The 22,898-nt window shown below is 44.6% G+C and overlaps 1 protein-coding gene across 7 annotated transcripts in view; it reads left to right on the top strand.

The window, feature by feature from the left end:
- The first annotated feature begins 700 nt into the window (after nt 1-700).
- Nucleotides 701-22,898, top strand: part of SMG1 (SMG1 nonsense mediated mRNA decay associated PI3K related kinase) — a 114,605-nt gene continuing 92,407 nt past the window's right edge. For 3 of the 7 annotated variants that reach the window (XM_024241383.3, XM_024241381.3, XM_054534804.2), the window contains exon 1: nt 701-1,199. In XM_024241383.3, coding sequence (XP_024097151.1) covers nt 1,111-1,199 — 89 coding nt within the window. In that variant the 5' untranslated portion in view covers nt 701-1,110. Of the gene's footprint in view, nt 1,200-9,925; nt 15,290-22,898 lie in introns of those variants that run through there. The other 4 variants (XM_024241382.2, XM_024241384.3, XM_054534802.2 and 1 more) reach the window with 4 other exon arrangements.

The following is a 22,898-nucleotide window of genomic DNA, read 5'->3' as shown; positions in this document are numbered from 1 at the left end:
GCCAGGCTGGTCTGGAACTCCTCACCTCAGATGATCCGCCCATCTCGGCCTCCCAAAGTGCTGCGATTACAGGCGTGATCCACCCCGCCTAGCCCCCAGCTTCTTTCACTAGCAGAAGGCGGGCAAGCCTCAGGGTGAGAGGACTTCAAAGCACATTTCACATTGCAGAGGACAGGGTTTGGTGGTCGTGGGTACTCCCTTCCCATCCATCGTTTAGTTTTTTTCATTGTGAAGAAATGGTAAAATGTGCCAGGACTCGATGGGCACATTTCAGGTGGAGGTTGTGAAGGTGGATATCCACCTCTCGATCTTACTATTTTCACTTTCCACCCTGCCCCGTAGAAAGTGGGAAAACTGGCGCACGTGAATCCAAGGGCACGCCTGTGTGCGCGCGCACCAGCCCCCCCCACCCTACACCGCAGGTCCTTGATTGGACGCCTGTTTACACCTGACTGCCCGGCCCTCGGGGGTCCGGTGCTTTCCGGGAAGCGTTTGGGAGAAAAGTGTGTGGCCGCGGCAGTGGAGATCCCCTGTCTTAGGATTCGTCACCGCTACGCCTAGACCTCTTTGCCGTCCAAGAGCCTGGGGACGTGGGGGGCGGGACGGCCTGCTATCGACCCCGCCTCTCTCGGCCCCGCCCCGCCGACAGGACCCGCCTCTCTCCCCAGGCCCGGCGGGCGCCGACCCCGCCCCTCGCTCCCAGCATGCCGTGCGACAGCGGCGGCGCGGCGGGCGGAGCCGGGAGGCGGGGAAGCAGTGGCCGTGTGAGCGTGAGGGGCTGCCGCCACCGCCTGCTCCTCGTCGTCCTCGTCCTCCGGGGCCCCGGCGTCGTGGGCCGCGCACGGCCCTGGAAGAGACGTCGCCTCCCCTTCATCCGCCTCTCTCTCACCGCGCCGCTCCCGCCTCCTCGTCCTGCGCTGCGGGCTCAGGCGGAACCCGGAACGGCCGTCTTCTTCCCCCGCCCTCCGCCTCCTCCTCCTCCTCCTCCTGCTGCTTCTCGGCTTCCTCCTCAGCCCCGGGCCGGAGCGGGGTGTCGGCGGCGGCCGGTTCGGGCAGCGACTCGCGCTTCTTTGGGCGGCGGCGCTTGGCCATGTCGTGTCGGGGAAGGTAATGAGCCGCAGAGCCCCGGGGTCTCGGCTGAGCAGCGGCGGCGGCGGCGGCACCAAGTATCCGCGGAGCTGGAATGACTGGCAACCCAGGTGGGTGACCGGCCCGGGACCCCGCCCCGACCTCCCGGGCTCCGCCTCGGGCGGGCCGAGGCCTAGGGCCGCGGGGCTGGGAGGCGCGGCCTAGGCCCTCCACCCCCCGGAGCCGGGCGCGGCTTCCTGGGTCTCCTCCGCCCCGGCTGGGGGAGGAAGGCCGCGGGGAGGCGAGGCCTAAGTGCCTCCCCTCCCTGCTTGTTCAGCCCGGGGCTGGAGCCGAGACCCGGGGCTCCCGGCGGTGGCACTGGCCTAGGGTCGGGACCAGGAGGTGAGAAAGAGGCGGGGGTGGGGGAGGGCATTCCAGTTACCGCCTCCCACTGACCCCGAGTTGGGAGATCCTGAGAGTCCAGGACCCTCCCTGTTACTCATTCACATTCTGGGTTCCCCACTCTTTCAGCCGCCACGTGAGAGATCTTCTAACCTCTCTTCCTTTCTGTGACCCCCACGTGTTAATATTGAAAAAACCAAAACAAAACTCCAGCTAAGGCATTGCTCTGACTTTAGGCAGAACATTCATTAGTGGAGCATGAGATGAGATTGTGTGACTGTTGATGGGATCGACCCACTCTGGTCTTGGGCTATGGAAGTTTTCCCTAAGTGCAAGGCCGGTTACTCTGGTGAATCGTAATTCATACCTGGACACTTGAGTGAACTCTTTGGGCACCCACTTAGAAGTCTAGAGAATTTCCTCTTTTATGGAGGATTTGATCTCAGACCGTTTTGGGGCGTAGTTAGATTTGAATATATTAGGAACATTAACTTTTTAAATAAATGTAATTTCCTGTCTTTTTGATCAATGGGGGCCAGCTGTGCCTAATTTAGGACTGATTTATTCTAACCTCTCTTAATAAATGCTTGTATTCAGAGTCTGTTTGGAATTTAACCCAATGCTTAGAACTCCTTAAATGTACAGAAATATATTTTAGGGGTAATTGATTCATGGAACTCTCCTACTTTGGAGCACAATTGTATTATAATTGTCCAGAAACTGGCCGAATAATGTAGAACGCACAAGTTGTTGGGAAGCCCTTTTGTTTCCTGATAGTTACATGTAATTCCAGTAGTATTTGGAAATAATTTGCTAAGATGTTAGAATGTAACATTTGAAGACTCGTTAGAGAAATCAATAAAATTATCTTTGGCTAGTGGGTGGTACACATCTTAGTCTGTTTAATATACCTTTCCAAATACTGTATCTGTTGAGAATTGGTGTATATAACTAGATGACTTTAATAATTAGTGCCTGAGTCCAGAATTGAGATGTTTAGTCGTAAAAAAAAATATTGTTCGATAAACATAGCGTTGACTTGTCTTGTACCACTTAAGAGTTTGTGAGTGCTTTAAATAAAATTAGTTGATTAAGTATTTTTTTTCTATGATTGACATGCTTAGTTTTGCCTTTTTATTGAAATGTGTGAAATTTGATTTTCTGGCATCTAACAAATTAGGTGGTAAATAAATGACAATGGATTTTCTATTATTTTTCAGTATTGTGGTCAGTGTAAGTATATAAGAGAATTTAGTAAACTTTTAGAAGAATAAAGTGCCCTTCCCAAATAGTCTACAGCTTTTGGAAAAGTGTAAATTGTGGTTTGTAGTTCTAAATAAATAGAGAAGAGTCGCAGCCACGTGCTAGGGCCACCTGACTTCATTGCTGACAGGTATGAAGCCAAATGGCTTATGTAGTTATGGAATATGTACGTGAGCTATTAATAAATATTATCCATGTTGTTTCTTTCAAGTGCTTTATTTCTTGGCTCTGGGGAGGGGCGATGGGGGAAGGGAGGAGCTTACAAGAAAGCTTACAAGGTTTCTTTGAAGCTGTGCTGTTTGTAAGAAAGTTTCAGGATGTAACGCCTTGGTAGACGATACTGTGATACGTTTGGTTACAGGGAGTAACAGTTTGTTAGGATGTTGGAAAGATTTGGTTTTCTCCTGTTGTAGAGGGAACAGGGAAGTGTGGACATACCCCACAGCATAACTTGATTTGTTCCTAAGATTGTCATAGCTGATTTGTTAGTCAATAAAAATACGTGGGATGTTTGCCAAGTCATAAATTTTTGTTAGTTAAATTTGAGGTGATTCTGTCCCCTATTCAGAAAGATGACAGACTCCAGGTAACTGACAGATCGGATCTTGATCTTGCTTCTTGCTTAAATGAAGGTTTAGAACATCTTCAGATGCAGGCACATTTATTATGGTTCATCAGAATACTTTTGATTAAATTTTTTTTTGCCTCTTATGTACCATTTTGTCCCTGGTGTTTTGGTTCTGTTTTCCTTGATGTAGGCTTTTTTTTTTTCTTCCTGAGATGGAGTCTTGCTCTGTCTCCCAGGCTGGAGTGCAGTGGTGTAATCTCGACTCACTGCAGCCTCTGCCTCCCGGTTTCAAGGAAAAATTCTCCTGCCTCAGCCTCCTGAGTAGCTGGGATTACAGGCGTTCAGCTAATTTTTGTATTTTTAGTAGAGATGGGATTCCACCATGTTGGCCAGCCTGTTCTTGGACTCCTGACTCAGGTGATCCGCCTGCTTTCGCCTTCCAAAGTGCTGGGATTACAGGTGTAAGTCACCGCACTCAGCCGATTTAGGCTTTTGAAAAAGCAACACTTGTTGATTTCTTTTAGTGTTAGTTTGCCAGTTGGTGTGGAAAATGACTGTTGAGTCAATTTTGACCACACATGATACTTCACACATACTGACAGGAAGTGTTCCAGGTGGCTGAATACGTGAATGTCATATGGCAAGAGAGCAAACCCGTGTTCCATAGAAGCATACCTCCAATAGTAAGCATTTATATGGCACTGGCTTATAGTCTTCCTTTTCATTCACTGTGCTCTCAGTCAACTCTTCTATAAATTTTTTTGAGACAGGGTCTTGCTGTGTCAGCCAGGCTGGAGTGCAGCGGCACAAATACTTGGCTTACTGCAGTCTCGACCTCCCAGGCTCAAGCCTCCTGCCTCAGCATCCACAAGTAGCTGGGGCTCCAGGCGCTTGCCACCAGCCCGGCTCATTTTTGTATTTTTTGTAGAGATGGGGTTTTCACCACGTTGCCCAGGCTGGTCTTGAACCCCTGAACTCAAGCAATCGGCCCACCTTCAGCCTCCCAAAGTGTTGAGATTACAGGTGTGAGCCACCACACCCGACATTTAAGAAAGGTTAAGCAGGCTGGGGGCAGTGGCTCACGCCTGTAATCCCAGCACTTTGGGAGGCTGAGGTGGGTGGATCACCTGAAGTCAGGAGTTCGAGACCAGCCTGGCCAACCAACATGGTGAAACCCCGTCTCTACTAAAAAAAAAAAAAAAAAAATTAGCGGGATGTGGTGGTGCATGCCTGTAATCCCAGTTACTTGGGAGGCTGAGGCAGGAGAATCACTTGAACCTGAGAGGCGGAGGTTGTAGTGAGTGACATCACACCACTGCACTCCAGCCTGGGCAACAGAGCAAGACTCCTTCTCCCAAAAAAAAAAAAAAAAAAAAAAAGGGTTAAACAAATGAGTGGTCTTAGGTAAGTTGTATTATTTGAAATCTGTGGGTTCCTCAAGCGTAAAGTTGAGAAGGTTTTGGGAACCACTGGATGCCTCTGGTTTTTTTCATATGAAGAAACAGGGGTGATGGCTTCTTAGAACAAAGGGATATCTGACCTATGGAGGTTGCCCTCTTTACTCCTCTTCCCTAAAAAAATGACCTATCATTGCCAATAGCTAAAGTCTGTCATTTTTTCCACCTTAGTTTGGAAGATAATCTTCTAGTATCAATCAAGATAGAGATCAGAATGATGTGTTTTAAAATTAAATGTGTAATTCATAATTGTACATTTTAATATTCTAAAGTGACATTGATTAATTTGACATTGGAGTCAAGCAGATTGATTAATTCAACAAAGAAGAGAAGGCATTCAAGTCATCAGAAAACAAGTAGATTTTACTTCTCCACTCGGGGTGTTAGGACATTAATTGTGTAATTGGTGTTACTTGTTTAGTAGTAGATCTATATTGAGTATCTTACTGTGCCCAAACTTAGGATCTTTCTATACTTCTAAAAGGATGAAACTGTATAATAAAAACACCTTCCAATTTCGGTAGGTTGTAGACAGATCAAAGTATTCAAAAGTACACACATCTTCTCTATTGTGAAAGACCAAAAAATGGAAATGTGTTGTGAAATTAGAAAAGCTATATACTAGTATGTCTGATGTTGTGAGAAGCTGGATTTTTGAAACCAGAGTTGTCTATTCAGCCTTTTATCAGTCTGTACTAAGTTTTGGAAAAAACCGCAATTACTTTCACACCAGTCTAATATTAAATGGAACTAGAGTCAAATAGAATTCAGTGATTGCCAGTTCTGTTCCACAGATTTCAAGGTACACTAAGGAAAATTTCAGCAAATTGTGTATGGCTGTTTTACTTGGGGGAGAGTAAAACAGCCATAATAAACTAAAAAATAAAAAATAAAATGAACATTTGTTTTTATGTTTTTCTTTTCTTTTCTTTCCTATTTTTTGAGATATGCTCTTTCTCTGTTGCCCAGGCTGGAGTGCAGTGGTGCAATCACTGCTCACTGCAGCCTTGACTTCCTGGGCTCTGGGAATCCTCCCGCCTTAGCCTCCTGAGTAGCTGGGACCACAGGTGCATACCACCACACCTGGCTAATTTATTTATTTTTCCTCTCTCTCTGTCTTTTTTTTTTTTTTTTTTTTGAGACAGGGTTTTACTTTGTTGCCCAGGCTGGAGTATAGTGGCACAATCTCAGCTCACTTGCAACCTCCACCTCCTGGTTCAAGTGATTCTCCTGTCTCAGCCTCCCAAGTAGCTGGGAATACAGGTGCATGCCACTATGCCTAGCTAATTTTTGTGTTTTTAGTGGAGATGGGATTTCACCATGTTGGCCAGGCTGGTCTTGAACTGCTGACCTCAGGTGATCCACCCACTTCGGCCTCCCAAAGTGCTGGGATTACAGGCGTGAGCCACTACGCCTGGCCTCCTCTCTTTTTCTGAAACAGAGTCTCACTCCATTGCTCAGGTTGGAGTGCAGTGGAACCATCTCAGCTCACTGCAGCCTCCACCTCCCAGGCTCAATAAGTCCTCCTACCTCACCCTCCCAATAGCTGGGACCACAGGTGCATGTCACCACCCCCAGCTACTTTTTTTGTTTTTGTTTTTTGTAGAGATGGGGTTTTACCATGCTGCCTGGGCTGGTCTTGAATAGCTAGGCTCAAGTGATCCTTCCTCCTTGGCCTCCCAAAGTGCCGGGATTACAGGTGTGACCCACCATGCTTGGCATGCTGATTTTTTATTTTTATTTTTTTGTAGAGATGGGGCCTCCCCATGTTGCCCATGCTGGTGTCAAACTCCTACTCCATTATGAAATAGGTCATTCCTTATGAAACGCTTAGTAATTGTATCTTTAAGTTGAACCTTCCCCTCACCCCAACTTTTTTTTTTTTTTTTTTTTTGAGACGGAGTTTGCTCTTGTTGTACAGGCTGGAGTGCAAGGGTGCAATCTTGGCTCACTGCAACCTCCGCCTCCCAGGTACAAGCGATTTTCCTGTCTCAGCCTCCCAAGTAGATCAGATTACAGGCATGTGCCACCACACCCGGCTAATTTTTTAATATTTAGTAGAGACGGGGTTTCACCATGTTAGGCTGATCGTGAACTCCTGACCTCAGGTGATCCACCTGCCTCAGCCTCCCAAAGTGCTGGGATTACAGGTGTGTGCCACTGTACCCGGCCTTTTTTTTAAAAGACATAGTTTCACTCTGTCTCCCAGGCTGGAGTGCAGTGGCACAATCTTGGCTCAGTACAACTTCCACCTCCTGGGTTCAAGTGATTCACGTGCCTCAGCCTCCCGAGTAGCTGGGACTACAGGCGCAAGTCACCAGGCCCGGCTAATTTTTGTATTAGAGACAGGGTTTCGCCATGTTGGCCAGGCTGGTCTCGAACTCCTGACCTCAGGTTCCCACCTCAGCTTCTCAAAGTGCTGGGATTACAGGAGTGAGACACCGTGCCTGGACCCCCCAACCCCTTTTGTTTTGATTCCTTTATAAATTAGTATAATGGAAGGTTTTTTTTTTGTTTGTTTTTTATAACAGGTAATGAAATACTCTAATTCAGTAAATATTGATGCTTCTAGGGAGATGTGTGTGTGTGTGTGTGTGTGTGTGTGTATATATATATATAAAATTTTTTTTTTTTTTGAGACGGAGTGTTGCTCTGTCGCCCAGGCTCGAGTGCAGTGGCACAATCTCCACTCACTGCCAGCTCCGCCTCCCAGGTTCACGCCATTCTCCTGCCTCAGCTTCCCGAGTAGCTGGGATTGCAGGTGCCTGCCACCACGCCTGGCTAATTTTTTGTATTTTTAGTAGAGATGGGGTTTCACCGTGTTAGCCAGGATGGTCTCGATCTCCTGACCTCGTGATCTGCCCGCCTTGGCCTCCCAAAGTGCTGGGATTACAGGCGTGAGCCACTGTGCCCGGCCATAAATTTTTTTTTTGAGATGGGGTCTCACTGTGTTGCCCAGGCTGAAATGCACTGGTACAATCTTGGCTCACTGCAACCTCAGCCTCCTGGGTTCAAGCGATTCTCCTACCTCAGCCTCCCGAGTAGCTGGGATTACAGGCATGCGCCACTACCCCTGGCTAATTTTTGTATTTTTAGTAGAGATGGGGTTTCACCATGTCGACCAGGCTGGTCTCGAACTTCTGACCTCAAGTGATCTGCCCGTCTTGGCCTCCCAAAGTGCTGGGATTACAGGCATAAGCTACTGCACTGGGCCACGGCCAGGATTTTTATGACTTGTAAAACCACTGCCTTCAAGGAGGCTATAAGTTATTATGGGATAAAAATAAAGGGCTTTGTAAAGGGGAGAGCATGTGGATTTTGTGATATAATTCTCAGTATACCTTCCTTCCTTTCTTTCTTTTTTTTTGAGACAGTCTTGCTCTGTCACTTAGGCTGGAGTGCAGTGGCGTGATTGACAGGGTTTCGCCAGGTTGGCCAGGCTGGTCTTGAACTCCTGACCTCAGGTGATCTGCCTGCCTTGACCTCCCAAAGTGCTGCGGTTACAGGCCAACATGGTGAAACCCCATCTCTACTAAAAATACAAAAATTAGCTGGATGCAGTGGTGGGCGCCTGTAATCCCAGCTACTTGGGAGGCTGAGGCAGGAGAATCACTCGAACCCAGGAGGTGAAGGTTGCAGTGAGCCAAGATCATGCCATTGCACTCCAGTCTGGGTGACAGAGCGAGACTGTTTCAAAAACAAAAAAACAAAAACAAAAACCTGGAGGGTCAGAGGAGGGGAAAGCTATACAGTTAAGTATGGAGCAGTGGGGTGATGGAATTGGTCTGTACAATTTTCACTGTGAATTTGGGGGAGAATCCCCCCAAAATAGAAGAAAACTAGGATAAGGCCAGGTGCAAATTGTCAGTGTGTGTCGGAATTGGGTACTTATGAGGAGTAATACAAATAAGAGGTGAAGCTGAAGCACTGGGTTGGGAAGCCTATTGTAGGCCTTGAATCATAGTTCAAGTGTTTGTTTGTTTGTTTGTTTTTGGAGATGGAGTTTTTGCTCTTGTTGCCCAGGCTGGAGCACAATGGTGCCATTTTGGCTCACTGCAACCTCCGCCTCCCGGGTTCAAGCAATTCTCCTTCCTCAGCCTCCCAAGTAGCTCTAGGGATTACAGGCACGCACCACCACACCCGGCTAATTTTTTGTATTTACTAGAGACGGGGTTTCACCATGTTGGTCAGGCTTGTCTTGAACTCATGACCTCAGGTGATCCACCCATCTTGGCCTCCCAAAGTGCTGGGATTACAGGCGTGAGCCACCACCCTGGCCCAGTTTAAGTGTATTTGGAGTGACTTTAGGGAATCATTGAAATTTTACCTGCGGGAAAGTGGCACAATTTAGGAAGATTAAATCTAGTTGCTTCTTGAAAAAGTGTGTGGGCTGGGCGTGGTGGCTCATGCCTGTAATCCCAGCAGTTTGGGAGGCTGAGGTGGGTGGATCTCCTGAGGTCGGGAGTTCGAGACTAGCCTGACCAACATGGAGAAACCCCGTCTCTACTAAAAATACAAAATTAGCCGAGTGTGGTGGTGCATGCCTGTATTCCCAGCTACTCGGGAGGCTGAGGCAGGAGAATTGCTGGAACCTAGGAGGCCGAGGTTGTGGTGAGCTGAGATTGCGCCATTGCACTCCAGCCTGGGCAACAAGAGCAAGACTCCATCTAGAGTGCCTGCACGCACGTGCAAGAGAGATCGCAGTGGGCGGCAGTTAATTGGAACAATATAGAGAAGGGGCTGCTAAGGACCTGAGTATTATGTTTATGTTTAACAATTTAAATTAAGATAAGGCTGCATGGTGGCTCACACCTGTAATCCCAGCACTTTGGGAGGCCAAGGTGGGTGGATCACCTGAGGTCGGGAGAGACCAGCCTGACCAACATGGAGAAACCCTGTGTCTACTAAAAATACAAAAATTAGCTGGGCGTGGGGGCATATGCCTGTAATCTCAGCTACTTGGGAGGCTGAGGCAGGAGAATCACTTGAACCAGGGAGATGGAGGTTGTGGTGAGCCGAGATCGGGCCATTGCACTCCAGCCGGGGCAACAGGAGCGAAACTCTGTCTCAATAAATAAATAAATAAATAAATAAATAAATAAATAAATAAATAAAGGTAAAAATGTTCAGCTCAATATATGAGAATTTCCATAAGCAAAAGCCCCTCATTTGTTATCTGGCGTTGATTGAGAATGATTACTAAAGTGATACTTTTTATCTGCTCAATCCTCATGTTAGACACATGTATAGAATGTCATATAAGTGTCATATAAAATGGAGTGTGGTCCATGGTGTCTTTTGGGAACATTGAATTGTTACAATTCTTTAGGATTTTCTGCCTTTGTTACCTGACTCTTGTTCCGTATCCTAATCACCTAAAACAAATCCCTGAGGCTCCTTTCATTGGACCACCCTTAATGATTCAGAGAAGCTGTTGTTTGTTATCTTTTCATGTCGTCATTTTGGTTACCTGTCTTTGACTATCTTGAAGTTTTTCAGAGCCCATTTTATTTTTGGAACTATAAAATGAAACATACTTCCCCTTGTATAGAGGCCTAACAGTAAAGAGTACAGAAATTTTGTGGTTTCATATGTATAGGAAATGCTCCCTTATTCTGTGTTTTTGTTTTTTTTAAATGTAGAGTATAACTTACTAAATTCTTGTGGAGTTCGCTCATGCAGAGATACTTGGTTTTATAATGTTATTCTTTTCCATCTTGTATTAATCGAGTGTACTTTTCCTTTTTAAATTGAATTCTCTTTTGAATTCTATTGTGGTGCTTCTTTGAGATAAAATTTATGTATGTATAGGTGGTGGTGTTTTTTTTTTTTTTTTCTTCCTTTTTTTTTTTGAGACGAAGTCACGCTCTTATCCCCCAGGCTGGAGTGCAATGGTGGGATCACGGCTCGCTGCAACCTCTGCCTCCCGGGTTCAAGTGCTTCTCCTGCCTTAGCCTCCCAAGTAGTTGGGATTACAGATGCCTGCCACCACGCCTGGCTAGTTTTTGTACTTTTAGTAGAGATGGGGTTTCACCATGTTGGCCAGGCTGGTCTCGAACTCCTGACCTCAGGTGATCCACCTGCCTCGGCCTCCCAAAGTGCTGGGATTACAGGGGTGAGCCACCATGCCCAGCCTGTATAGTTCTTAAATTCAGTAAATTTTGACAAATGTATACACCTGTGTAACCGTGACCTCAGTCAAGGTACAGATATGCAGTGACTTTTTCACTATCACACCCATTCCTGCCACATTTTTTTCATATCCTTACCACTATCTGGAATTTTTATGTGTGCCATCTCCAGTGAAATACAACCTGTATATGTGCATGGATCTGGTAAAATTGTTACTTTTGCTATCCCCTTCTTTCCTACTAAGTGCATCAATAAATAGCATACACTCTATATTTGTGTCTTTCCTCAAGTAAATACATGAAAATGAGATCCTGCAAGTTTGTGTTTTTATATTTAGTGTTAACTCCAGAGATTACAACACTGTTCTTGTAGGATGTGTTTTTGGGGAAAGCGTTCCTCTTATGGCAGCCCTGTTGGCCTGAGGCAGGGCTTAAACAAACTGATTGAGCAGGCTCAAAAAGACAGTATTGTAATGGACTGGAGCGGCCAGATCTTTTTACAGAAGAAAGAATCTGGTAATTTGGCCATGCGTGCAGTGGCTCACACCTGTAATCTCAGCACTTTGGGAGGCCGAGCTGGGCGGATCATGAGGTCAAGGGATCAAGACCATCCTGGCCAACATGGTGAAACCCCATTTCGACTAAAAAATATACAAAAATTAGCTGGGCATGGTGGCACACGCCTGTAGTTCCAGCTATTCAGGAGGCTGAGGCAGGAGAATTGCTTGAACTTGGAAGGCGGAGGTTGCAGTGAGTGGAGATGATGCCATTGCACTCCAGCCTGGGCAACAAGAGGAAAAAAACCTCCGTCTCAGAAAAAAAAAAAAAAAAGAATATGGTAATTTAAGATTCATATGTTTTATCCATCTTGAAAAATACCTTGTGCACATATTGAGTCTTTTTACACATTGACTTATCTTGGGTCTGTTTTATCTGTCTACATTATTTCAGCAATGTAATCACTAAAAATTTAAGCACTGGGTTGAGCCTTCTGGCATCCCATTAGAATGCCTGGGGAAACACACTTCTTGCCAATTGCATGCCTGCTGATTGGGGAATGAAACGCAAATATTCCAGAATCAACAGATTTCTTTATTTTATTTTATTTGTCACCCAGGCTGGAGTGCAGTGGTGAGATCTTGGCTCACTGCAAACTCTGCTGCCCGGGTTCAAGTGATTCTGCTACCTCAGCCTCCTGAGTAACTGGGATGACAGGTGACTGCCACCATGCCTGGCTAATTTTTGTAGTTTTTAGTAGAGATGGGGTTTCACCATCTTGGCCAGGCTGATCTTGAACTCCTGACCTTAGGTGAGGAGGAAATCCCATTTTGTAAATCCCAAAGTGCTGGGATTACAGGCATGAGCCACCACACCTGGCCTAGAATCAACAGATTTCTAAACATACTGAATTACTTCTTTCATATTAATTTTCAGACCTTTTCAAAAAAGGAATTGGATATCCTGTTGATATTCATATTCATGTTATTATTATGTTGGTATTCATATAATATGTGTAGGACTTTATAGTTATTTAAAAAACTGTTATAGACTTTTTTCGTTTATTATTTAAAACTTTTTTCAGAGGGACTTGTTGCTTTTTTTTTGAGATGGAGTTTTGCTCTTGTTGCCCAGGCTGGAGTGCAATGGCACGTTCTAGGCTCACGCAACCTCTACCTCCTGGGTTCAAGTGATTCTCCTGCCTCGGCCTCCTGAGTAGCTGGGATTACAGGCATGTGCCACTCGCCTGGCTAATTTTTTGTATTTTTAGTAGAGAGAGGGTTTCACCGTGTTAGCCAGGATGTTCTTTATCTCCCAACCTCAGGTGATTCCCCCCTGCCTTGGCTTCCCGAAGTGCTGGGATTACAGGCGTAAGCCACCTCGCCCAGCCTCAGAGGGATTTCTGGTACCAGAATTATAGATTGTTTTTGTTACCGAACTTCCTAAGTTATGCTTGTTCTTTGTTTATTAAGGGGAGACACTAGATTTTTTTTACTACCCTTTTTATCATCATAGAGAACTTTAGTAGTCTACAAGAATATTATTAAAGGCTTAGCAGTGGCCTCACTGCACATACATGTATATGTCTTTGGGAACCTACAGGTTGTTAAGAAGTTGTTAATATTTACTAGATATTTGTTTTTGGATGGCATGTAATATATTAATAACCTAGAAAAAAGGCTCCACTAATGAATATGTCTTAGATTACATAGTGACATATTAGCTTTTCGTCCACATTTGATAACATTGCTAACATTTTCTTTTATTTTTTTTACTGAAGCTCTTTGAATTTAAAGTTTTCTCTCATTTAAATTTATTAATTAAAAACGTACCTTTACTCTGTTCCCTTTAGCATTTCAATCTGATGTTAAAAGATGTATATGTGTGATATGTGTGTTTGAAATTTTAACTTTCATCTTGGAGTATTTAATCCTCTGAAGCAGTGCATGACTCTTGCTCTTCAGCCTCTTGAGGGTGTCCCTGGTTTATATTCCGGATGATACAAACCCTGGAATTTCTTGCCTGAAGTGTTAACACTTTATTTCCAGGCCCTAATTTGATTTTAATAGTGGAAGTTCAGATTCAATGCATTAATGACAAATTCTATGTTGACTTCTTCAGATTTGCCAGACAGAAAAACCCACTTATGTGAGGAAATCTTCAGGCTTTTTGACTAACCTCTTTGTATAATGAGACTCTTTTCTCATTAGATGAGTAAAAAGATCCAGACATGATCACCAGTATCACCTAGAATTCATATATATTTAATTGAAAGGGAAAAAAATCCTGGGATTCTTTCCTACAAAGGTTGATTACATTTCTTGCCTGTCCGTATGTTCTTTGTATAAACGTGAAGAAAAATAAAAATATAGGTTTTCCAGCACTGGGACTATGAAATTTGAGATTTAACATTTATTCATTAGTCAGATTTAAAGGAATCCACCTTAAGTCATAGTTTATATTGTTTTTGAAGGACCTGAGTGAGGATTCTATTAAAAATGATTAATTCTGTCATTATTTGAAATATTGATAGGATTTTAATATGTTCCTTTTTTGAAAATACCAAAATTATAAATTAACTTACACTTAATAGCAAATAGGTCGTAAGTATGTGGTAATCAATTTATTGACTAAAAATTTTGTAAAAGATGCCTTTTATTTAAAGTGGCCTATCGTGTAGTTACTATAATGCTAGTGCTCTCTACATTTTCATTGTAATCTTACTGAAGAAGTAAAAATTATTATTGTTCTCCCCACTCTAATATTAATTCAAAAATCATAATTGTACACATAGGGTACAACGTAATGTTTATATATGTGTAATGTGGTATGATTAAATCATGCTAATTAACATACTATCGCCTTACTTTGCTTACTTATATTTTGTGGTGAGGCATTTGAAATTTACTCTTAATTATTTGAAATACATTATTATTATTGCTATTGTTATCTCTGTCTTCTCTTTGCAAATAAATACATCATTATTTACTATAGCCACCCTGTTGTGCAAAGATTTCAAAAACTATTCTCCTATGTGAAATTTGTTCCCTTTTCTTTTTCAAAAAAAAAAAAAATCCACTCGCTGTCTTAGCATTGGTGAAGTTAAAAATAGAACCAGTGTGTTTTAGATTCCTCTCTAAGCGTCTTTATTTTTAAGATTTTTTTTTTTTTTTTTTTGAGACGGCGTCTTGCTCTGTTGCCCAGGCTGGAGTGCAGTTGGCACCATCTTGGCTCACTGCAATCTCCACCTTCCGGGTTCAAGCGATTCTCCTGCCTCAGCCTCCCATGTAGCTGGGACTACAGGCATGTGCCACCACGCCTGGCTAATTTTTGTATTTTTAGTAGAGACGGGTTTCACCATGTTGGCCAGGCTGGTCTCAAACTCCTGACCTCAGGTGATACGTCCGTCTCAGCCTCCCAAAGTTCTGGAATTACAGATGTGAGCCACCGTGCCCAGCTAGAATGTGTGTATTTTAAAAAGTTGATCCTTCACAGATATTTATCTTAGGAGAGGCTGGTGTCATGAAAAAAGCTGTGGACTAAGAATGGGAAGACAAAGATCTTTTGTATTGGCACTACCAGCTGTGTCCCTCTGAGGGGGTAATTTTTGCCTTTTGAAGACGTTGGGAGGGTTAAAGTTCAGGAAATTATTTTTAAAACTGTTTCAGTGAATATTTAGAAAAATATTAGTGGAGATAGAAGTAATTGCTCTGCAGTGGAGTGGCTCTCTTTCTACATTTTCTTTTTTTTTCTTTTTGAGACGGAGTCTCGCTCTGTCCGCCAGGCTGGAGTGCAATGGTGCGATCTCAGCTCACTGCAGCCTCCGCCACCCGGGTTCAAGTGATTATCCTGCCTCAGCCTCCTGAGTAGATGGGATTACAGGCATGTGCCACCACACCCAGGTAATTTTTTTTTGTATTTTTAGTAGAGACGGGGTTTCACCTTGTTGGCCAGGCTGGTCTTGAACTCCTGACCTTGTGATCCATTCACCTCTGCCTCCCAAAGTGCTGGGATTACAGGTGTGAGCCACCGTGCCTGCCTTCTTTCTACATTTTCTAGTGTACTCCCATTAGGCTGTAAACCTATTTCAAGTTGAACAATAAGAAATTTCAGCATAGCTCTGCATCATCATTTTTTCTCCATATCTTGTATTCACACCTTAAGAATTTGTTACTAGTTGAAATGATAAGCCAGCAAACATAATCTAATCTTTGTGACTATTTGCATAGATTGGAGGGCAAGTACAATGTAAATGGAATGTATATAGAGAAAGGGTAGGTTAAAAGGTAGCTTGTAGCTTGCTTACCTTTTACTACACGGTTGGAATTTAAGAACTGATTCTTATAAGAACACCAGTTGAACGATGAATTGCTTTTTTCCCTCTGGTGTAGTGTGTATGGGTGTGTATATACATATTTTTATTTTAATTTTTTTTTTTAATGGGAGGAGGGAGGATGCCAGAAACATTGAAAGGTTGTACTCTGCCAATGTGATAGTTTTAAGCACTTGAGGGGGTGGAGAAGAACCACACGCATCTTCTAAACAAAGATGGGAAATATCATATTATAAGAATGTATATACGGTATTAAGCAATTACAAGATTTTGGGCCGGGCATGGTGGTGCTTTGGGAGACTAAGGCAGGGAGGTGGGTGGATCACTTGAGCCCAGGAGTTGGAGATCAGCCTGGGTAACATAGTGAGACCTCGTTTCTACAAAAAATAAAAAAAATTGGCCGGGCATGGTGGCTTACACTTGTAATCCCAGCACTTTGGGAGGCCGAGGCTGTCAGATCACCGAGATCAGGAATTCGAGACCAGCCTGACCAACCTGATGAAACTCCGTCTCTACTAAAAATACAAAAATTAGCTTGGCATGGTGGTGCATGCCTGTAATCCCAGCTATTTGGGAGGCTGAGGCAGGAGAATTGCTTGAACCCAGGAGGCAGAGGTTGCAGTGAGCCAAGATCACGCCACTGCACTCCAGCCTGGGCGACAGAGCAAGACTCTGTCTCAAAAAAACAAAATAGCTGGACATGGTGGCATGAGTTTCTAGTCCCACCTACTTGGGAGGCTGACGTGGGAGGATTGCTTTAGCCCAGGAGGTCGAGGCTACTGTGAGCTGTGATTGTGCCACTGTCTCAAAGAAAAAAAAAGATTCTGGTACTATTTGAAATTGTAGTACTGTAAATCTATAATAAATGATTGCTGTCTCTTAAGGAACTTAATATCTAGAAACATTGTTTTTTTTTCCCTTGTAAAAGGGAATTATAAAAGTTACTTCTTTTAAATCACTTATGTCAATCTGATTAAAGTGTGTTTAGTATAAAATGTAACAAAAGAAAAAGATAGGGTTTGTATAGACTGTGGGTTTAAAGTGGCTTAAGTGATGATTTTGAAGTTTCCTAGGTGTCTTATACTTAAGGCTAAATACAAAGACCTCAGTAAATTTCTGTCTACTGCTGAGCATGGTGGGAGCATGGTTTCCTGTTCTTACTAGTATGTTTCAGCAGCTAGCAAAAGCTGTCTTCATTTAATACATTTTCCTACAGTTAAAATAATAGTGTGATTATCTTGAAAGGCATCTTCCTTTTTCAGTATTTGATTTGTGAGACCATATCTTCTGGAATTACTTGAGACCTCTAATTAAATTGACTTTTAAAATTTTTTATTTCATTTTCTTTTAGAGTTGGAGGTCTTGCTATGTTGTCTGGACTGGCCGAGGATGATGATGATGATTTTTTTCTTTAGAGACACAGTCTCACTGTGTTGCCCAGGCTGGTCTCAAACTCCTGGGCTCAAGTGATCCTCCTGTTTCAGCCTCCTGAGTAGCTGGGATTATAGGTGTGAGCTACTGCAGCCGGCTTGGCCTAGGATTATTTTTATTTTTATTTATTTTACTTTATTTTTTCCTTTTATTGAGATGGAGTTTCGCTCTTGTTGCCCAGGCTGGAGTACAATGGCGCCATCTCGGCTCACCACAACCTCCGCCTCCCGGGTTCAAGTGATTCTCCTGCCTCAGCCTCCCGAGTAGCTGGGATTACAGGCATGCACCACCACACCTGGCTAATTTTGTATTTTTAGTAGAGACAGGGTTTCTCCATGTTGGTCAGGCTGGTCTTGAACTCTTGACCTCAAGTGCTCCACCTGCCTCGGCCTCCTACAGTGCTGGGATTACAGGTGTGAGCCACCGCGCCTGGCCAGGATTATTTTTAAAGAGAAGATTTAACATATGCAATTGTTAGAAAATCTTATAAACATATCATTCCCTGGGAATGTGCTTCAACCTGTTGGCTAAAGGAACTTTATCAGAATAACTACAGTTATTATCTGACTATTTTCAGGAGTTGAAAAAAATGGCTGCATACATTTCTTTTTTTTTTTTTTTTTTGAGGCGGAGTCTCGCTGTGTCCCCCAGGTTGGAGTGCAGTGGCGCGATCTGAGCTCACTGCGTACTCCATCTCCCGCGCTCACGCCATTCTCCTGCCTCAGCCTCCTGAGTAGCTGGGACTTCAGGCGCCTGCCACCACGCCCGGCTAATTTTTTTGTAGTTTTAGTAGAGACGGGGTTTCACTGTGTTAGCCAGGATGATCTCAATCTCCTGACCTTGTGATCCTCCTGCCTCGGCCTCCCAAAGTGCTGTGATTACAGGCATGAGCCACCGTGCCTGACCCATTCATTTCTTATATTGGTAAACATCACTTCACCTTTACCTTGATTATAAAGTCCCAGTCTACTTTTGAGATTCTTTAGATTTCTGCAGTGTGTAACTCTTTTTTTTTTTTTTTTTTTTGAGACGGAGTCTTGTTCTGTCACCTAGGCTGGAGTGCAGTGGTGCAATGTAACTCTTAGTGATTCTTAATCTTAATCTTCTTTGGAATGGGCTATGTTTGGCCTTTTTTTTTTTTTTTTTTGGAGACTGAGTCTCACTCTGTTCTCCAGGCTGGAGTGCAGTGGCGAGCTCTCGGCTCACTGCAACCTCCGCCTCTGGGTAAGCGATTCTCCTGCCTCAGCCTCTCGAGTAGCTGGGATTACAGATGTGCACCACCACGGCTGCCTAATTTTTTTGTATTTTTAGTAGAGACTGGGTTTCACCATGTTGGCCAGGCTGCTCTTGAACTCCTGATCTCAGGTAATCTGCCTGCCTCGGGCTCCCAAACAGCTGGGATTACAGGTATGATCAACTGCGCCTGGCCTATGTTTGGCATGTAACTGGTGGGGGAGGGATGCATATCTTTGTACATTTTCAGCCTTTTTTGTCCTTCATCTATTAAAGAGGTCATAGAGTAAGATATTTCCTTTCAATCTTGGCAATTTCCCAGGCCAAATGGTATGTCTCTAGGGTACTTCCAGGACTTACTGACAAAAGGGGAAGATAAGCGATGCAAATTGAGAGCTGAAGTAGGGTCTCTTTTTTTTTTTTTTTTTTTCTTTTGAGTCTCGTTCTGTCGCCCAGGCGGGAATGCAGTGGTGTGATTTTGGCTCACTACAACCTCCGGCTCACTACAACCTCCGCCTCCCGGGTTCAAATGATTCTCCTGCCTCAGCCTCCTGAGTAGCTGGGACTACAGGCGCTGCACCACCAGGCCCGGCTAAGTTTTTGTGTATTTTTAGTAGAGACAGGGTTTCACCATGTTGGTCAGGCTGGTCTCGAACTCCTGACCTCATGATCTGCCCTCCTCGGCCTCCCAAAGTGCTGGGATTATAGGCGAGAGCCACTGTGCCCAGTGAAGCAGGGTCTCTTTTTAAGATTGTAAGCTAGCTTGGGTTAGAAATAAAGGCAGAGAGCCACTCCATACCTGTAGTTCTAGCTACTGGGGAGGCTAAGACCAGAGGATCTCTTGAGCCCAGGAGTTCAAGGCTGCAGTGAGCTGTAATCACACACTGTACTACAACGTGGGCAACATAGAGTGAGACCTAATTAAAAAATAAATAAATATATGCAAGGAGAAAGTCATGAACTTGGTGCATTTAGGTGTACAATTGGTTGGCATAAACAATTTTTTTTTTTTTGAGATGGAGTTTCTCTCTTGTTGCCCAGGCTGGAGTGCAGTGGCGCAGTCTCGGCTCACTGCAACCTCCGCCTCCTGGGTTCAAGTGATTCTCCTGCCTCAGCCTCCTGAGTAGCTGGGATTACAGGCGCCCGCCACCACGCCCAGCTGATTTTTGTATTTTTAATAGACGGGGTTTTTCACCATATTGGACAGGCTGATCTTGAACTCCTGACCTCAAGTGATCCGTCTGCCTCAGCCTCCCAAAGTGCTGGGATTACAGGCGTGAGCCACTATGCCAGCCAAGAATTTTTAAAAAAGGAGTTTCATTCAGCCCACCTCATTCCTCTGCAGGGCACCTGTGTGCAGGGCAAAACTGCTCAACCCTACTCAGCAGCCCTGTGAAAGCTGCTGAAAGGATGAGCAGATTGAGGCCTGAATTGTATCTTGGATTTAGCAGCCTGGAGGTCATAATGGATTTTGCCAAGAGTGATGGGGCAGAAATTGGACCAGTGTGTGTTAAGGAGCTAGAAGAAGTGAAGAAATGCGAGAGGGGAGTCTAGACAACTTAAGTTTGGCTGCAGCAAGTAAAGGCAGATTGTTTGATGGAGGGACATGTGGGATTGATGGAGTTTTTCCTTTTTATATGTTTTTGTATTTTTAAAAGGGATACATTAGAAAGTGTTGCATGTTTATGGGGGGGATTTAGTCAGTGGGAAAAGTATTTGAAAAGTTACAGTAAGGTGGAAGTAGATGGAATCCTAAGTAAGGTCTGGAATCGGGTACAGGTATTTTATGTTATCTTCCCCACCCCACCCCGAGACGGAGTTTCACTCGTATTGTTGCCCAGGCTGGAGTGCAGTGGTGCAGTCTTGGCTCACTGCAACCTCCACCTCCTGGGTTCAAGCGATTCTTCTGCCTCAGTCTCCCGTGTAGCTGGGATTACAGGTGCGCACCACCACACCCAGCTAATTTTTGTATTTTTAGTAGAGATGAGGTTTCACCATTTTGTCCAGGCTGGTGTCCAACTCCTGACCTCAAGAGATCTACCTGCCTTGGCCTCCCAAAGTGCAAGGATTACAGGCGTGAGTCACCGTGCCCAGCTGGTACCTTTTTTTTGTTGGTGAAGTAGAATGTGTGTATGGGGAGGGGAGGTGATAGGATATTTGGAATTTGAAGAGAATGGGAATATCTGGATAGTGCATGTATAGAATGGGAAGTAAACACTGGAGGACCTGGGAGTGTGGTGCTTATTGATGGATCATTGGGTTTATCCAGGATTGGGGTTTTGCCAGATGGATGTGATGAAAATCTTAAGAGTTAAGGGTATAGGCAAGAGTGTTGTTGAAATGATACACAATGAAATCTAAGCTGGTTAAAGAAGTGAAGAAGGGTCCGGGCACATTGGCTCACACCTGTAATTCCAGCACTTTGGGAGGCTGAGGCGGGTGGATCCCTTGAGGTCAGGAGTTCGAGACCAGCCTGGCCAACATGGTGAAACACCATCTCTACTAAAAATACAAAAATTAGCCGGGTGTGGTAGCAGGGGCCTGTAATCTCAGCTACTTGGGAGGCTGAGGCAGGAGAATCGCTTGAACCTGGAGGTGGAGGTTGCAGTGAACCAGTATTGCACCACTATACTCCAGCCTGGGCAACAAAGTCAGAATCTATCTCAAAAAAAAAAAAAAAAAGTGAAGAAGGAGGAGAATACTTGGATTGGGATAAAGTAGAAAGAGTCACTGGAATTAAAGTTAACTAAAAAACTCATAAACTTTAGAATGGTACTGAGAAATTGTAAGGTGAACCGAAAAAGGCTCATGGGATTTTAGAGCCAAGAAGGCCTTGAGTGGCAGTTCCTACCTTAGTAGGAATAGCTTCAGTGGTGTGTTGCAGGTGGAACCCAGATTAAAGTGGGTTAAAAAGTAAGTGAAGGCAAGGAAGATACATTTTTCAACAGGTTTGTCTGTGAAGAGTCCAGGCTATTAGATTGGTAGAGGGAGAAAGGCAGTTAAAGGGTGTTTTTTTTTTTTTTTTGAGTCAGAGTCTCATACTGTTGCCCGGTCTGGAGTGCAATGGTGCGACCTCGGCTCACTGCAACCTCCGCCTCTAGGGTTCAAGTAGTTCTCCTGCCTCAGCCTCCCAACTAGGTGGGATTACAGGCACCTGCCACCACACCCGGCTAAGTTTTTGTATTTTTAGTAGAGACGGGGTTTCACTATGTTGCCCAGGCTGGTCTCAAACTCCTGAACTCATAATCTGCCTGCCTCGCCCTCCCAAAGTGCTAGGATTACAGGCATGAACCACTGTGCCCGGCCTTGTTTTCTTAATTTTAAAATTTATTTTATTATTATTATTATTTTTTAAGATGGAGTCTCTCTGCCGCCCAGGCTGGAGTGCAGTGGTGCAATCTCGGCTCACTGCAGCCTCCGCCTCCCGGATTCAAGTGATTCTCCTGCCTCAGCCTCCTGAGTAGCTGGGATTGCAGGCGCCCACCACCACGCCTGGCTGATATTTGTACTTTAGTAGAGACGGGGTTTCACTACATTGGCCAGGCTGGCCTTGAACTCCTGATCTCATGATCCACCCACCTCAGCCTCCCAAAGTGCTGGGATTACAGGCGTGAGCCACCGCACCTGGCCTTTATTTTATTTTATTTTTTAAAACAGAGTCTCACTCTGTCACCAGGCTGGAGTGTAGTGGCACGATCTCGGCTCACTGCAAGCTCTGCCTCCCAGGTTCAAATGATTCCCCTCCCTCAGCCTCCCAAGTAGCTGGGACTACAGGTGAGTGCCACCATGCACAGGTAATTTTATTTTTTCTATTTTAGTAGAGATGAGGTTTCACCATGTTGGCCAGGGTGGTCTCAATCTCCTGACCTTATGATCTGCCTGCCTTCGTCTCCCAAAGTGCTGGGATTACAGGCATGAGCCGCCGTGCCCGGCCATTTTTTGTTTTTTGTTTTTTTTTTAAAGTAAGACTTTTGAGAGTGCTTATATGTCGATGATGTGATAAGCAGTAGTAAAATGGGAGATTTTGCAATGTACAAAAGAAACAGGCCGGGCGCAGTGGCTCAAGCCTGTAATCCCAGCACTTTGGGAGGCCAAGGTGGTCGGATCACGAGGTCAGGAGATCGAGACCATCCTGGCTAACATGGTGAAACCCCATCTCTACTAAAAATACAAAAAATTAGCCAGACGTGGTGGTGGGCACCTGAAGTCCCAGCTACTCGGGAGGCTGAGGCAGGAGAATGGCGTGAATCCAGGAGGCGGAGCTTGCAGTGAGTCAAGATCACGCCACTGCACTTCAGCCTGGGCGACAGAGCGAGACTACATCTCAAAAAAAAAAGACAAGACATAACTTGGAAAATGAGGGGAATGGACAGATCCAGATGATTTCTATGGATAGGAGGTTTATTTGTTCCATTATGCAAAGATGATGGGAAGAAAAGCTGTATGTGCAGATGCAGGTGAATTTGTGGATATATTAGAAGGAAGATGACAGGCAGTGATGGAGTGTTGAAGAG

Source organism: Pongo abelii, chromosome 18, assembly GCF_028885655.2.
Source record: "Pongo abelii isolate AG06213 chromosome 18, NHGRI_mPonAbe1-v2.0_pri, whole genome shotgun sequence".
Taxonomy (NCBI): domain Eukaryota; kingdom Metazoa; phylum Chordata; class Mammalia; order Primates; family Hominidae; genus Pongo; species Pongo abelii.
Note: the sequence above shows the minus strand (reverse complement) of the source record. Positions and strands in the feature narration are given on the sequence as shown.